The sequence below is a fragment of the Rousettus aegyptiacus genome, unplaced genomic scaffold (assembly GCF_014176215.1).
Source record: "Rousettus aegyptiacus isolate mRouAeg1 unplaced genomic scaffold, mRouAeg1.p scaffold_m13_p_4, whole genome shotgun sequence".
NCBI lineage: Eukaryota > Metazoa > Chordata > Mammalia > Chiroptera > Pteropodidae > Rousettus > Rousettus aegyptiacus.
In genome coordinates, this window is record NW_023416307.1 from 148828687 (window position 1) to 148846204 (window position 17518).

At 51.4% G+C, this 17518-nt stretch overlaps 1 protein-coding gene across 8 annotated transcripts in view; it reads right to left on the reverse strand.

Moving 5' to 3' along the window:
• The window catches only part of SCN5A (sodium voltage-gated channel alpha subunit 5), a 94511-nt gene that overhangs the window by 18406 nt on the left and 58587 nt on the right, over positions 1-17518 (reverse strand). For 3 of the 8 annotated variants that reach the window (XM_036218641.1, XM_036218642.1, XM_036218638.1), the window contains exons 15-20: positions 16617-16790; positions 14915-15271; positions 10476-10916; positions 8917-9078; positions 6197-6317; positions 5135-5289 (exon numbers count right to left, since the gene is read on the reverse strand). In XM_036218641.1, coding sequence (XP_036074534.1) covers positions 5135-5289; positions 6197-6317; positions 8917-9078; positions 10476-10916; positions 14915-15271; positions 16617-16790 — 1410 coding nt within the window. The remainder of the gene's footprint in view (positions 1-5134; positions 5290-6196; positions 6318-8916; positions 9079-10475; positions 10917-14914; positions 15272-16616; positions 16791-17518) is intronic. The other 5 variants (XM_036218645.1, XM_036218644.1, XM_036218640.1 and 2 more) reach the window with 2 other exon arrangements.

A 17518-nucleotide genomic window follows, 5' to 3' on the forward strand; every position in this document is an offset into this window, starting at 1 on the left:
TTTCATTTAGTAAAACCTTGTGTATTCTAAGGCTAATGTTTTTTAAACTTTCTGGTTTCATTGTTTTATATTACAATAAAAAAAATCTAATATACCGTGGTAAACATAAAATAGCTATTTTAATAATTTTTTCAGAACAGCTTGTTAACTGTCCCAACACTTTATTAAAGAATCCACTTAAAATCCACAGACTGGAAGTCAACTTCATCATATACTACATTTGTATACTTACTTAAATCTATTTCAGACCTCTCTATGCGGTTCAACTCTCTGTCTATTCCTAAAATAGAATCATACGAATTTTCCTGACCATTTTTAGTAATTTTCAAGATAAACTTTAGCAATGTTTTGTTAAATTCCTGCAAAGATGTTGAAATTTATTGTTATTGCATTGAATTTATCACCTGTTTTAGAGATTAATACAGAGTCTTCTTGCTCAAGACCAGCAAATATTTATACTGTAGTTATCTATTTGTTTGTCTTCTTTTACAGTCTTTATCGGAGTTTTATAGTTTTCTTCATGTATTTCTTATACATTTCATGCCATAATGATTCCCAGTTATTTTATGTTTTCAATGCCTGGCATATAAGGACTATTTGAGAAATGTTACTTGTGACTAAAAAGTTTCTGTTAGTATAAAGCAACAACAGCAGCAAAAATTCTCTGTATATTTATTTTATAACTGGCCACATAATATTCTTAATTAAAATATTTGAATTTTTTAATTAAATTTTTTTTATGTTTTAATAATTTTCTAGGTGATCATTATCTACAAGTAATTATTTCTATTTATTTCTATTATTTTTAACTCTCATTTTGGACTTGACTATATTAACTTCAATTCTATTCTCCAATTTTTATATTGTATGTTTAATTTTCTTCATAAATTGTACTAGCTAGTACTTCCAGGTTTTATTAAGTAATGAACAACAGCTAGAAAGTAGCTAAATCATTATTTTTTCTTATTTCTGACTTTAATAAAATGTTTCAGGTGCTTTACTACTAATGATGATGATAGAAGTTAATTTGAGAGAGTAAGTTTTTCACTAAATTAAGGAAATATATTTTATTTCTATTCTTACCGAAGTTTTAAAAACCAGGCTTTCATCAAGATAATGGTATGGTTTTTCATCTTTGTCCTATTCATAGAAATAGATTTCCTAATATGGCTCCACTATGGCATTTGAGAATATACCTAGGTATGACTTATTTAATCTTTTAAATATATTGCTCCAATTTGCAAAAATTTTAAGAATATTGCATATGTATGGAGTATGAAAACTGCTCTATAGTCTTCCTTTAAGGTTTTAAAAATCAGCATTATTTAGCTTCCATAAAAAGAACTTGTAGACTTTCTATCTTTTTTCATACACTAGAATATTTTAAATAGGACTGGAATTATTTTCCTTTTTGAGACTTTGAAAGAATTCACCCTTGGAGATGTGAGAGATTAGATTAGCTAGTGATTTATCTGCTTTGGAATTTTTTCAGTTTTACTACTTATTTTCTAATTAATTTATGTTTTTATTTTATTAATTACTTTGTTTTCCTTAAGATTATTTTGTTGTTATATTTCTAATTTTTTGAGTCAAATAATTCATATTTTTTTACTTAATAATAAAAATGTATGTTTATGAATTTTACTCTTATTATAGCTTTGGCTGCATCCCACATGCAATATTCTCAATATTGTTATTTTGTCATCCCCTGCCTCCCTAGTCACAGTTTTTTCCTCCACATCTATTATTCATTTAGTTTTTTTCTAGATTTCAGGTGGAAAAAACTGGTTGAATAATAATCTTTTTACAAAGATTTTCACAGCTTTTAATGAAAAATGCAGAGGAAGGGAAAAGGAAGTTCCTGTTCTTTTGACCTTTGAGATTCAAAATGTAAAAGGACATGCCAAGACAATGTATTAATTCTCTTTAAGTGCAAGTGACTGTTGACACTTGGCAGATACTCAGCCACTTAAATAATATACTCAAGGTATTAAATTAAAATTTCCATGTGAATTATTTCTTCTCCTTCAGTATGAAGTTGACCTTTTTAAAAGAAGAATTTTAATAGGAATTGGTTGTATTTTGGACTGAAACTTTGATTCACATCAATTTTTCAGTCTAATTTTTTTTCACGAATGGCTTTATTATGAGACTAATTTATTTTTTCAGACTTTCCCCTATATCGGAATAATTTAAATAATTTAAATAACTCAGACTAATTAAAAATTATATTGATACAGTTCAAAATATATTATGTTTTCAAGCTTGGCTGAGAGACATTCATAAACACATCAAGGATAAAAATACCGATTACGATATTTATCACGATTGAGGCACTGACTCTGTGAGCGAGCTGATAGTGGCCTAGCCAAGCCTGGATCTCTTGATCCCTAAGATGCGCTGGACCTTGTTCTACTCAGTCCAAACAACAGGCCATGGACATTGCCGGGGCAGCTCAACTCACTCTGCGTCCGACATGGATCCCCTCGTAGTTGCTAGCAGCTGCATTTTGTTAAATGATTTTTCTTGAGGGATATTTTCCCCTTTGTTCTCCAATCTTGGAACTGAATTTAGATCTTCTTTAATAAAATTCACTTTTATTTTTTTGCACTTAAAAAAATCAATCAATAAATTCATTTCAAATATAGTTGACATTCAATATTATTTTATGTTAGTTCGGGTGTACGGTATAGTAGTTAGACAAAGTAATGAATCCCTATCTTTGGTTTACAACACCCTGTCATCTTTGGTCCATGGATACAGTCTCTCTATTTATTTGCTTACTTATTAATGTAATGAACACCCACAAACCTACCATCAAACTATTTTCTGGTTGATCTGAGGTTTGGTTAAGAATCACTTTTATATTTCTAAGGGTTTGTTTTTAATCTTTTTATTTTTAATGTATCAAGCAGTTTTCTTATCTGCAAAATAAGCTTAATAATAGTACCTAACTTGTAGGGTGATTATGAGAATCAAACAAATTAATGTTTGTAAAATGTTTACAACAGGGTCTGGCACATAGCGAGTGCTATTTAAGTATAGTTATTATTTTTATTATTATTGGGTTAGATCAAATTTATTAACACTATTGAGGCACTGCTCCTGTGCGTGAGCTGATGCTGGACCATAAAATCTGTTTTAACTCAAAACTTTTTACCTTGAATTCGACTTTGTTTAATATTAACAAACAAGAACAGTTAAATTTTTGTTATCACTGCTTGCATTTGCCTGATATACCTTATTCTTTCACTTTTAATATTTTTGAGTCATACTATTTCAGGTTGTCATTTGAGAGCACATAGCTAAACTTAAAAAAAATCCATTTAGAGTCCTTTTCTTTTAAAAGATGAATTTTACCCAGTTACATTTATTATTAAAACACATGTTTCGTCTTGCCTCTTCTATATTATTTTCTGTTTCCTGATATAATGTTTCCTTTTTGTTTATTTTTTTCTCCTATCTGTTGCGGTAAGATCTACATTTTCTTTAAAAAATTTCCCTTCAGCAATTTGGAAGGGGCATATAGTCTGCTTTCTGTTAAACAAGTTTATAACTATAAATAACACACTCAGACTTCTTTTTCTCAATATATCATTGATGTGTTTTTTTAAACAGTGCTTGGCAGTCTACCCCGATTAGAGTTACCATTCGCTTGCCAAAACTCCTCCTCACTTATGCCAGGCTGGGCGTTTTTTTCCTCCACAGCCCAGACTAAATGGCTCTGGTTGCCCTTGTTTGTGGTTGTTTCAAAACAAAACTCGTTAACATATTGTCAAATCATCCTTCTCAGAGCCCGCAGAGATTTTGCTCTAGCTGCCAATGGTAGAGCAGCATGCGGCCTGCACGTCGTGGCTCCTGGCTCCGGGCCCGGTCTGGAGCAGGGCTGGGGCAGCGCACGGTGGGCTGGGAGGCCCAGAGGTTTAGAAGTGACAGCCACAGTGCCCTCCTCATGGCCTGCTCCCACAGAAAGCAGCACGGACTGGAGGCGCATAGTCTGGGATCAAAGCTGCCCTTCTCCCATTCTGTGGTCCAGAGCTTTCCCTGGCAGTTGCTCTCACCATCCCAACAATATCAGGTGCTTGCTCCCCGCCCAGGCCAGGAAAGTTCCTGTTTCTTCTGCCTGCTTGCTCATCCCTCTCCCTGCTCACCAGCACCTTCCAGAACCCTTTCCAGGGCGAGTCCATCTCCTCCCAGAAGGGCTCTAGGAGATCAGAGCAGGGGGCCTGGGAGCAAGCTGGGACATCCCTGGACGTCCTCACCGTCCCCCCTGGCCTCGACAAACTTCCCTGTCCTCTGCAGTCTGGTTCCACCTGCTTCCTCCAGCGAGTCTTCCTGAGTGCTCCAGTTCCCCCCGACCGCTCATCACCCCAAGTCTCTACTCCCTTTTTGCCCAGCTCTCTCTTGTGCTGATCTTTGACTCAAACCTGCTGAGTGTGGGTTCCCCAATTAGCCTCGGCAGGGGTCTCCTCCTGTTGCCCCCCATGGCGCACAGGACTAGATACAAAGAGAGCTTTAAAAAGACTAATTGAATAAATGGAAGGTCAAGACAGAGGACTCTGGAATCCGACTGTCTGGGTTTAAATGCCACATCTGTTGTTGGTGCGGGGTGAGGGCTTGGGCGAGTTACTCGGTGTTCCTACAGAGGGTTGTTGAGGGATGAAATGTGATAATGTGTGAACTATACAGCATGGCCTCTAGCCGTACAAGACCCGGGGTAAGTGGAGCCATCACTGGAGTATCAGCCAGCACTGTGAATTGCATCGCAATGGCCTGACACAGCACCTGAGCTGTGTGCAGGGGGCGTGTCCCCAGAGCTCAGGTGTGGGAGATTGGTGACCTGCGACCTATGCACTTTGTTGTGCACTGTGATTGGGGGCGGGGGGAGCAAATCATTCCCTTTCATGGAACAAGAGAGGCTGGACACATGACCTCTGTCAACCTTTCCGGCTCTGACCTCTATACTGAGGTGGATGCTGAGACTTTGTGTGTTGATCCCTGGTTGGGGGCCTGGGTGAGTGCACTTTCCGCAAAGGCTCTGCCCCAGCTCCCGACCTGGCTTTCCAGGTGGAGCCCTCCTTCCCTGCCTCCATCCCTCCCCGCCCAGCCCCGCACTCCCGGGAGGGGAGGGTACCAGCGCTCCGCTGCTGAGCAGGATCATGAAGATGATGAAGCTCTCGAACCAGCTGTGCTCCACGATGCGGTAGCAGGTCTTGCGCAGCCGCCACCAGACTTTCCCTGGGGCCCGTGTGGTGTCCACAGCACAGCAGGGACAGCGCCGGACACAGCCTGTGGGGAAGGGAGAGGAGTCGGGCCCAGCCCCCGGCGTGACGACGCCCGGGGTCTGATGGCAGAATGCTGGATGGCTGAAGGACTGACTGAGAAGAAGCGGTTACAGCGATGGGTGATGAACAGGGTGTCGTGGTGGGCACGTGTCGTGGGGGTGGCAGGGAGCCCTCCGGGTGCTGTCCGCAGGGGCCCACGCGCAGCAGGTACACCCTGGAGGGGCCAGATGGACCAAGCTCCCAGGGAGTGGAGGAAGGGCCTGGCAGATGTGGGCAGGGGCAAGGCCAGGGTCGGATGGGCTCCGCCTTGTCCTCTGCTCAGCCGGGAACCCCTACCCCTGTGGGACTGCTTCAGAATCCCCCTGGGCCTCCTCCACGTTTATAGTTTCTGATCTCTGGGCAGGGTGGGCCCCTCTGACAGCCCCAAATGATGTACCACATGGAGGATGATGTCTCGTTTTATCCCCAGCCGCCCTCTAAACACAGCACCAATCCATGAAAGCTGCAGATGCCGATCCCCAGCACGGCCCCAAGCCACGCCCACCTCGAATATTCACAGAGGGCCTCCTATGTGCCAGGCACTGTACCAGGGCCCGAGGGGACAGGGCTGAGTCAGACCCAGGCCCTGCTGCTGTGGGACATACAGTCATGTTGCCACCCCACCAACGCAGGGTCACTCGTCCTCAGTGCGGCTGACCTACAGCTGCCCGGCCCAGCACCCGGGGCAGACTCGCCATGACTCAGGTCGTGGTGGAGGAGCCCACAGAGCCCCGAGGAATGAGGGCGGGAGGGAGGGCAGGCAGCTGGGTCGGGGTGGGGCGCCACAAGTCCCTGTGTCCCAAGGAGCTGCTGGTCTTCCTGCCCGTCTAGGCAGAGCTGAGACTGGGGCAAAGAGCCGCCCAGGGCGATACCTTCCGTGAAGCAGTCCTCCGGGTCCTGGACGTCCTCGCCGAGGTCGGGGATCTGCTCCAGGAGGTCGGCAGTATTGGTCATGTCTGCCGTGCTCCCCTCGGAGTAACTGTCCTCGTGGGTCTGTGGGCAGGAGTGTGGGGTGAGGCGGGCAAGGGCGTAAGTGTAGGCCAGGTAGCAGCCTCCAGCCTCCAGCCCGGAATCCGGGGGAGCCTGGGGCTCCCTGAGGAGTGGTGCCCAGACTATCCTTCATTGCACACCTGGGAAATCTGAGCCCGGGGTGGATGGGAACCTGCCCTGGAGGTCGCCTAGGGCCAGCCAGGGCTGAGCTGAGGCTGGACCTCGGGGCTCCTGGGTTTGTGGTCCCAGCCTGCTGGGCTCTAGGGCAGAGGTGCGGGGTCAGTGAAGGTGTCTTGGAAAACACTGGGGATGGGGAAGGTGTCCGGCTGGAAACAAAACAGACTGACACGGGGTGGCAACATGGACACTCACGGGGCCAGGGACACGGGGTGGAGGCGCGGCACACGCAGAGGAAACAGGCATGCCACACCCCGCACGGAGTCACGGGCACGCACAGGCGCAGGTCAGACATGCAGAGAGCAGGCCAGCACCCCAGCCGTGCGTCTGGCCCACTTCGTAAGGGCGCTGACGGGAGGTGCAGAGCCTGGAGTAGGAGTGAGAAGCTCCTGGGACCTTCCCTGCCTCAGGGGCTCTGCTGCCTTGACTTCGTGTAACCTGCTTATAGAGAGGTGTGTGCACGCAGGTGGCCTGTGAGTGTCTGTGTGTGTCACGCGCGGGCACCTGAGCAGAGGGGTGCTGCAGGGGCTCTGCCTGGTTCCCCGCCTCTAGGCCAGTGCATTCGTCCCCAGCTGCTGTGAACACGGGCCGCTCAGCTGGCCCTTTTTCTGGAAAATCGTCTTTAGCCAGGGAGCTGCCATTTCTGGAAATGACTTGGGGGTCACCAGACACCGAGTGACTGACTGATACAGAGGCTCAAATCCAGCTGCCTCCTTCGCCTCATCCTGCTCCTCTCACTTGCTTGTGGGTCTCTCCTGAGCGCCCTCCCTCAATACATCCTTTGAACCAGGAGTTGTCTCAGGCTCCAGGAACCCCTTCTGAAGGCAAGCATGGCGGGGCCAGGGCTTCTGCGAAGGAAGGGATGCCTCGGTTTGCTTCAGATCATGTCTAAATCCCCAAAGCCCGCAGCTCCATCGGCCCGCCTCGTCTCTCAGGTTCAGGCTCTAGGTAGAGACACGCTGGTCTGAGACCTCGCCTGCCTCTGCTCTCCGGCCGCCTTCTTTGCTCTTCCTTCCGTGACTCACTGCTGGTGTCTCAAAGTCCGCTCGATGGGAAAGAGGAGCGAGCTCCTTGGTGCAGGGCGAAGCCATGGGCCAAGGGGTCAGGCTCTGCCTCTGTGGTCCCGACGGCTTCGAGGGTCACCCCTTCCTCCTCCCAGCTTGGTTGTGAGGTGCTGAGCTGAGTGACGCTGGAACCAGCTACAGGATGTGGGCTCATCAGACGAGAGGACAAGTTCTCAAGATCCATTGCAGGTGACATGAGGGTGTCCCTCCAGGAAAGCCCCGGCCTGCCTCGCTCTCCCTTTTATAGGGCCCACCGTGAACTGATTTGAGGAGAGGAAGAAGTCATGAAACTGGTTCAAAGGTCCACATTCCAGCAGGAGAGTCCTTCTCTTCACAACTTTTTGCCCCTCCCGCGTTCCGCTGTTCCCACATGCCTTTGTGTGTCAGACCCTCCACAGGCAGGACGATGGCTCCACCAGGACCTTGTGCTCCCAAACTGACCACGATCATAAAGCCTACCCTAGTTCCATGCCATGCAAGGGACAAGGCAAAGGAGAAATGTCCCCTTGGAGCAAGTCACAGCTGTGAGACCGAGGGCTGAGGTCAGGCTGCAGGACAATGGCCACAGCAGTGTCTGAACACGTGAACGCCACTTCCATGGTGTTTGCTGTGAGTGTGTGTGTTGGGGGCGTGGGGTGGGGGTGGATAGTTAGCAGTGCCACAATCCGTTAGCTCAGGCCTTGCAAACTCAAAGGCTTACGGGGGCCAGGCAGGCGGGCTCTGAGGCAAACCAGGTGCCATTCAAGGAGGCAATGACCACTTGTCTCCAGCAGGGTGGCTCTTCCAATTTTTTTTTGTTTTTTTTTTTCAAGAGAAGCCAGAAATGCAGGTTTTTTTTTTTTTTTTTAACATAAAAGCCCCTGGGTTTTAAATGTTGGTAATTAATTCAAATTAAAACCTTTCTGCGGCCAGAACAAAACCCTACAGTAGGCCTCCCATTTGCGGCCTCCGCTTTAGTCCAGGTGAGAAGCAACTGGTGGCCAGTGTGCCAAGAACTTGTTCTCAGAGCTCCCTGAAGACCCTTGGGATGGGGCCATCCCAGGACGAACATTTGCCAAATAGAACCAAAGCACAGGGACTAAGTGGGGGTGGACGGACACATGGAGGTTTGGGGTTTAGTCGTGAATCGTGGTCCTGGGTTTGGCTGCTTCCAGAATTGCCCCATGGCTCCGGGCCCCATGCCGCCCCATCCCTCCCCGGCAGGGACAAGGCCGTCCCTGCTCCCCTTTGCAGACGATATTCCCACGCTGCCCGTGACAGCCGCCGTGGACCCCGCCAGCCGAGCAGGTGAGCGCCGGGGCCTCGCACGGCCTCGCTGTGCTCCAAGCAGCAGTGTCCGCTGGGACAAAGGCGTGCGTTACCTCACTGTACCCTGGGGCCTGGGGCTCCACTTTCCGCTGCTGCTGCCAGTCTGCCTGAGCCGCACTGGCCTCGGCCTCGGAGGAGGCGGTCTCTGACACCTGGCTCCAGGCCCTGGGCTCCGGGAGGGCCTCTGGGCCGCCGGACGCAGGCTGGGGTTCCTGCTGAAGAGACCCCCCAGCACTTGAGCTTCCCAGCCAGAGTGTGCCCAGGGTCCTGGCTCTGCCCCAGGCCCTGCCCGTGCAGCTGGGCCATGCCCCCTGCCCTCCTCGCAGGGCCTTAGCTCACCGCAGACCCTTCCTCAGATGCCCCGAGTGGGTGGCTGGGAGGCTGCTGGTACATCCGGGCAAAGGGCTAGTAGGCAGACAAAGCCCCTGGCCCATCTGGCATAAACCTCCCCCTCTCCCCAGCCCCTGGGGAGGGTGCAGTGGGGCTGCCGCGCCAGCTCCCAAATGTGGCAACTCCACTTTGGAAGGACATGCTGACTTTTCCTGTGAATTCCCATGGCACCCCCTCCCCCCACCTGCTCTCTCTCTCTCTCACACACTCCTACACACACGCACACACACTGGCTCTAGGGAGCCAGAGCCAACAGGCTCAAGAGAAGGAAAGGAGAGGGCAAGGGGCAGGGGCAGTCGGAATTCCACTCCTGTGCTGGGAGCATCCTGGAGATAACTGGGAGCCAGGGTCCTGGCGGCACCAACACTCCCTGCCCCCAGCTGACACTGTCCCTGTCCCACAGCCCGACTAAGAGAGCCGAAGCTGGCCTCTGGGACCACAGGAAGGCAGGAGGCCCTGGAGCTAAGCCCGAAACCTCAGATCGAATTCCACGCATGGGGAGAAGCTGCTCTTCGCAGCCAGACCCGCCGAGCGCAGGCCCAGAGGAAGCAGCCATGACTGCCCAAGGAAGCTGAGAGCCGGTCCTCACCAGGCAAACTGAGGGGCGGGGGCACTGTTTCTTCTGTCCAGACTCTAGTCCGAAGTGTTAAAAATAACAGGTTGGGAGATAAGATAGTGCCGTCTCTGACACCTGCCATCTTCGGGATGCTTATTTTTAAATCTCAGAATTAGCCCTGGGCCTGGGAGGAGGGGAAGGGGCAGTCGGAGGTCAGGAGACGGCACTCTTCCGTCGGTCCACCTGGGCAGACCTGAAGGGGGACAATGGTCAGGGCGGGGCCAGCGGCCCAGGGGTCCTGGCTCTGTCCTAGACTCATGAGGAACTCCCAGCTGGTCTCTCACTCTTGCTGTGCCTCAGTTTCCCTATATGTACAGAGAGCTGCCCATGACCAGCCAGGGGATGAATGATGGACAACAGCCCCTCTCAGGATCTCCTCCCGGGCGGGGTTGGAGAGAAGGCTGGGAGCTGGTCTCAGCACCCCTCTGCAAAGCTAGCTGTTGGGGCACGGCCTGTCTTCCAGCTCATCCCAGCTCTGCTGTCACACAGTCTGGCAGGGGCAGCTGCTCTGAGAGAGGCCAAGTGCCACGGACAGTGAGGTCCTGAGGCCTATATAAGTAGGTGCTGCATACCTGTAGGGGAAAGGTGGCCAGGGTGCGGGCTCACCTGCTTGCTGGACTCTTCCTCCGTGCCCAGGCTGTTCTCTTCGTCCTCCTCTTGGTCATCTGTGTCCGACTCAGCCACGGCAATGGGTACACACACATGCTCAGGATCCCCAGGGGTGCCCTGGCCTGGATACTTGCTTTCCTCAAACCGGGTCTCCTTGCGGGCTGGAGGAACCTTCTCTGTCTCAGGGGGTGGTGGGGAGCTGGAGGTAGCAACACAGTTGGGCAGCTGGCCTCGGGTGGCGAGGACCACCGGCTTCCGAGGCCGCCGCTGCAGGAGCCCACAGCAGAAGTCCCAGGTGGTTCGCTTGAGGAAACGCAGGCCCCGCTGGATGCGGGCCAGGGCCAGCTGGAGGTTGTTCATTTCCCCGTCCTCGTCAGGGGCTGTGAGGTTGTCTGCACTGAAGGAGCTGAGCAGCAAAGCCAGGAAAAGGTTCAGGACCTGTGGAAGCAACAGACGAGGCTCAGCAAGGCCGGTGCCATGCTGTGGCACTCAGCCTCGGTCTGTGATGGGGAAACCGAGGCCTGGGGACCCTAAGGACTGCCACAGGCAATCAGCTCTGGGCTCGAACCCTGGGACTTGGGTCTTGATCCTAAACGCTCATTCTCTTGAATATAGAAAGTCTGACTATAAAAGGAAAAACAACCCCTAATCCCTCCTCAGATAGTCTGAGTTGAGAGCGTACAGTCCCAGGTTTGTTTGACTCGGTCTAGGTTCAATGGGAGAACCATGTGTCTGTCCCTCCAATGTCAAAGCACGCGGATGAGGCCTGGCAGCCTGGAGAGCAATGGGGGGCAGTGGAGGCAGAAGGAGCACAGGGCTGATCCTGGGAAGTGGGGTCCAATCTAGGGTCACTGAAGACAAGACAGAATCCCACTGAGAAGCAACCCAGAGCTGTCGGGCTTTCCTGGGAGGAGGGGGCCCCTGCACCTGTTGGTGAATGAGGGCTAGCGATGCCCCTGTGAACTCCCCGCTGAAGCCAGCTCATCACGGGGGCTCCTGCTGTTTAGCACACTCTACCTGGGCCCTCAGGTCTGACTACGCTTTACAGGTGAGAGACGGGGCGACTGAGCAGAGAACAAGGGTCGACGGCAGATGGCAGGAAAGAGCCCAGGTGGCCGTCCTCAGACCTCTGGGACTAACCGCAGGGTCGGGCTACTGAGCCATGGGAGTGTCTATGCCCTGAGGGGTACTTAGATGGGTGCTGTGTATGGGACGGGGTGAAAGAACCTCCCAGCTCCAAGGCCCATGGTGCAGCAGGAAGTCAGGGGAAGGGGTCAGGTTTCAGAGGTGCCAGAAGGCGAAGCACTTTCCTTAATTTATTGGGGTTAGGGACTCAGGACCCCTCAGGAGGGTTTGCATAATCCCTCTACCTTTGGATGGTTTGGACCTCTGCTTGTGAAACCATCCAGCAAGTATGAAGCTTTAGCTTTTGTTTAAAAAGAGAAGTTTTGAGTGCTAAGAGGCTGGGTGTGGGTCCATTTCCGTCTCCAGGAGGGTAAATGAAGATGATGGTGGGCTTGTTCCCACAGGTAAGTCAGGCCGGCTCACGAGCATCAGCAGGCCGACAGGCCAGAGACCAACCTCCCCACTTTGGGCGGGCGTCTCCTCTGCCCAGCCACCCCCAGAAGGGAGTTCGGTTGAATGGGGGCCCCTGTGGCAGGGTGGTGTGTAAAAGTGGGTGCACAGTTCTCACTGGAAACCCACCCTGAGCCCCTGCTCCGGCTTCCCACAAGCCCCTCAGACATTGTCAGAAGGCTGGGAATGAGAATTCCGATGAAAGCAGTGGGCAAGGTTGGAGTGCCAGACCTCGGAAACTTGCCTCTGCTCTGAAGAGTAACACACACTCACGTGCGCAGGGAAGGGTTAAAAAGCAGGAACTCCCGGATCCTATCTCTATGGGGAAATGATCACTTTTGACACCTGGCAGCCTTTTTCATGTCGTCCCTGGGAGGTGGGTCATGTGATGTGAGCCAGAGCTGTCCTCTGCACAGACCTCTGGCCTGGCCCCTGGCCTCTGTTCCCGGTTTCCTGCCCCGGACCCTCCCCCGCAGCCCTCACTCAAGCCTGGTCTTACCTCCCCTGACCTCCAGGCGTCTGGGGCCCAGGCTGAGGGCAGAGCAGGGGGGGTGCCTGGGCAGCCTCGTCCACCCACACAGGACATTAGGGCCCCCCTTGTTACCAGCTTTGAAGTTTGGCTTCTTCCAGTGCTTTCCCTGTCAATCATGCTGCTGCTGCTCCCGGCCCTTGCCTGATCATCACTTCCCATTTTAATGGCAATTGCTTCCACCCACGCCAGGCAGCAGCCCAATTCCTGAGGCGGCCAGGAAGGGGGCTGCGTGGGCCGTTAGCTTCCCTCCCCCAGCAGCCGCTAATCTTCTCATCCCCAGACAGATCCACTTGGAAATCACAGGGCTGTGTGTGTGAGGGCAGCTCAGCCTGGCCCTGGACTGAGAGCTCCGTGTACTAGCATCCAGAAACACACAGAGTCTGGTAGCCTCAGACCTGGGCCAGGGGCTGAGGGAGGCTCCACTATGATGGGTGGCCAGTTTGAGGAGATGGGAGAGGGATTGTGAGGCAAGCCGAGGAGTTGGGTTCCATTAGCGTTGTACACTGAGGACCTGTTTCCTTTCTGGGCTCCACCTGTGGGGCCTGAGGGAGATTCACCGTAGTTGGCCTGGGCCTGCCCCGGCCTGGTTAAAGCACGTGGGAGGAGAAAGCAGGCCATTTTGGGGAAGGGCTCTGGAATATGGAGCCCACAGACTCACCTAAAACCCCTCTACGAGCCAATGTGAGCTGCCCACGCCTGTGTGGTCTGCTCGAGAGCCAAACCACACAGGGGTAATGTCGGAGCATATTTGGGACATCTGTTCACCCGGGAAGGTGGGTCCATGTCCACGGTGGACACTGACTTTTTCCTGAATCACTGACTTGCCTCAACCTTGCCTCCAAAGGCCCCTTTTTTTGACATTTAGATTTTGACCTCTCTCAATTCTGGATTTCCTCACACTGTAAAGATACAAGGCAGGGTGCACTTGTCCTTGACAGGTAGCCATAGGACCAAAGGCCTGAATCCCTCGTGAACTCAGGAACTCTTACCACAGCTACCCAGGGTGACATAAAGGCTCCCATGGGCACCGTCTCACCTGGACCACCATGTGCCTGCACCTGTGCTTTGCTTATCCTGCTCCTTCCCTCTCTAGCATTACCTGTCTATCAGGTCAGCTCCAAGCCTCCTCTAGGAAGTCTTCCTTGACTTCCACAGTTGGAAGGAATCAGCACCCATGGGCTCTCCCTTAATGACTCCGATCATTCCGATCAGCTTGAGAGTTATTTCATGCCTTTTTGAACTCCTCACCTCCCAGTCTCTCAAGATGATGAGCAATGCCACGGCCCCATTTACCTCTTATGCCCAACGGCATCTGGCATAATATTTTGCATGCGATAGGGGCTCAGCAAGTGTTTGTTAAGCTGAATTGAAAAAGCACGTGATAAATCACTGAATGATTAATAATATAACAGGTAGATGAATAAATAAACAATGAATACAAAATGAGTAAATAAGAAATAAACAGGCAAATAAGTGGGTGAATAAATGAATAAACAAACGAAGAGTGATGTGAATGGATAAATAGGTCAATGAGTGAATGAGTAGATAGGTAGACGGATAAATGACTAGATGGTGGGACTGGTGAATGAATGAATGGATAAGGTTGATAGATGAATGTGGGGTAGATGAATGTATGGAGAAAAAGATGAAGGAGTGAAAAGGTGGGTGATGGATGAACGAATGGGTGGACGAGTGGGCAAGTGCATGGATAGGTAGATAAATGAATGGGTAAACAGATGGACAAATTGGGGCGTGTGTGTATGTACGTGTGTGAATGAATGGAAGTGATGGATGGGTGCCTGGTGGACAGATAAATGGATGGGTGAATAATGAATGGATGGTTGGTAAATGAATAAGTAGATAAGGGTTGATGGATGGACGTCTGGGTGAGCGAGTGGATACATGGATCTGAGGACTGGTAACCGAGTAGATGGATTGATGGAGAGGTGGACAGGTGGAGTTGGTGGGTGGGTAATTTATGAGTGGATGCCTGGCTGAACAGATAAATGTATGGAAGAGTAGAGAGACAGAAGAATAAATGGGTAAGTGACTAGATGGATTGATGAAAAGTACATGGAAGGGTAAGTGGGTATGTTGGTGGGTAAACGAATGAATGGATGAAAAGATATATGAAAAGATGGGCAAGAGAGTAGATGAATGGGCAAATAGATGAGAGATCGATGGGTGGATGGATAGTTCGGTAGATAGATGACTGAGTGAATGAGTAGATGGCCGGAAGGAAGGGTGAGTGAACGGACAGATGGATGACCGGGTAGGTGGGTAGCTGATGGGTGCATGGACGGGTAGGCGAGGCCATTGGCTAACTTACCACAAGGTTGCCAATGACCATTACGAGCAAGAACACCAGCAGGCACAGTGACTGCCCAGACACCTCCATGCAGTCCCACATGGTCTCTATCCACTCGCCACAGAGGATGCGGAAGATGATGAGAAAGGCATGGAAGAAGTCCATCATGTGCCAGCGGGGCAGCAGGCCCGAGTCGCTGATGCGATGCCTCAGCTCTGAGTAGTTCTTCCCGAAGAGCTGCATGCCCACCACGGCGAAGATGAACACGATGATGGCCAGCACCAGCGTCAGGTTCCCCAGAGCCCCCACGGAATTCCCGATGATCTTGATGAGTGTGTTCAGGGTGGGCCATGACTTGGCCAGCTTGAAGACCCGCAGCTGGGGAGGAAGGGGTCCCTGTGAGCTGCGAGCCCCGGATGAGCCGTCAGCCCCAAATGAGGGGCACCTTTATCCCCGTGGCTTCTGCCTGAAAACCCAGAGAGCCCTCGGAGGTCGCCGACACCTGTTGCTCTGTTTCTCCAAGAGCGCACACTACTGTTTCTGTCCGCGGCCTGAAGACGGCTTCACGGGGCTCTGCTCTGGGAGTCAAGTCAACAGCTCCAGCCTCATCTGCCCCCCTCAGCCCATCTTTCTGTGTCCACACCAGCTTCCTACTCCCATGGTGTCACCTCCGGGAACTCCCCAGGAGATTCCCCTGACATGGTATGTCCTTCCTCTGCAAGACTCCTCTTCAGGCCAGCTCGAACCATGGCTGAGTTGACCAATCACCTCCATTTTTCTCTCCTCTTAGTTACCACAGAGAAAGGGAGCCAGTGTTTAACATGTATTGAACGCACACTGAGCCAGACCTTATGCTTAGGATAAGTCAACTCATTCAGAACTCTCCATAACCACGTGAGGTTGGCACTATTATTACCTCCTTCGACAGATGAAGAGGCCAACTCTTAAAGGTGGAGTAACTTGTCTAAGTCCCTTGGCTCACGACAGTGGAGTTGTGATTAGAACCCACAGCCTGGCCTCTCTCTATTGCCCGCCACCCCCCGCCCCCCATCCTGCCTTCCTAGCCCCTCAGTGAGGCCATCAACAGTGCTCAGAACTCCTTCAGGACGCCTGCTCTGACCTACCTCTAGGCCCATGTCTGAACTTCTCAGGCATTTTGAGCTAAAGCACAGTCCACAGACCAGGAGCCCTGGTATCACCTAAGGCCTACTGAACTGTCCCCTGCAGTTTAGCAAGGCGTCCAGGTGATCTGTATGTGCAATCAAGTTTCCAAAATGCTCGTTCTGAAACCAGCAGGCGGAGCCCCAGATGAGCTGTCAGCAGAACTAGCTCCAGCTCTTCTCTGACATGCGGCTTTGGGAAATTGTTTCACCTCTCTGAGCCTTAGTCTCCTCCTCCGCGAAATGGGGATGTAGTAATACCAGCCCCACTCCTGGGATCCTGTGAGGTCCAATGGGCTCATGGTGAACCATAAAGGGCTTTGTAAATCATGAGGTATGTCGACTGCTCCCCTGGAAGGGTATCTCCTTCTCCCTCGCCCACCTTGGTGCCCCCCACAACACCAACACTGGATCCAGCACCTAGAGGTACCTAGCAAATAGCTGTTGGGTGAAGGCATGATGGATCATAATTGGGGTGACTGAGTGGGGACCTGGGAGGTGGCTGTGCCTCGATGCCCCAGACCCCCATGCCGCACCCCCCTGCAGAGGGCCCAGCCAGGTACCAGGCGGAAGGAACGCAGCACCGACAGGTTGCCCATGCGGGACAGGCCCAGCTCCATGAGGCTAAGGATGACAATGATGCTGTCGAAGATATTCCAGCCCTGCTGGAAGTAGTAGTAGGGGTCGAGAGCGATGATCTTGAAGGTCATCTCTGCTGTGAAGATCCCTGTGAAGACCTGGGGAGGGAATGGGAATCAGAACGACCCTCTGGTCGTCAGGGGCACTCTGCCTCTGACTCTTGCTCCAGCAGGGTCCCACTCCTGGGCTGTCAGCTCTGACTGCACCCAGGCTTCCGGTGGGAGCTCGCTTGACCGTGGCCTCGCCCCTCAGGGATACCTCCGACCCGATGCTCCTAGCCCTCCCTGTTGCTTGCCGAACACGACCTGGCCCTCAGAAGCAGCCGGGCCCATGGCGGACTCTGCAGAGACTCACAGTCTCGGAGGCACCTGAGGGCAGGGGAGGCTGAGGTGGGAGATGACATGACCCAGCCCCAGACCCCTTCTGGCCCGTGTTGCCACAGGACACGTCCTCACTCCACATGTGCCAGACACATGCACTTCTGCAAACGCTCACGGCTCTCATGGCTCAGGGCCTTTGTCTGTGCCGTGCCCGCTCCCTGCATGTCCACACACTGAGCTCTTATCACCGTAATCATAACCAGCCACCGCTTCCTGAGGGCTTGACTATGTGCTAAGAGCTGGGCTAGAATGCTTTGCATGTGTCGTTTCTCTTAATTTGTCCAACAACTCAACAAGGAAAGTATCATTATCCCTATTTTACGGTTAAGGAAACTGAGGCACCGAGAGGTCAGGCAACTGCTCTGGGGTCACGCAGCTAGTAAGTGTGAGAACCAGGAGATAAACTCAGTGCTGTCCTTTAAGATTTAGAGCAGCCACTTTTCTTT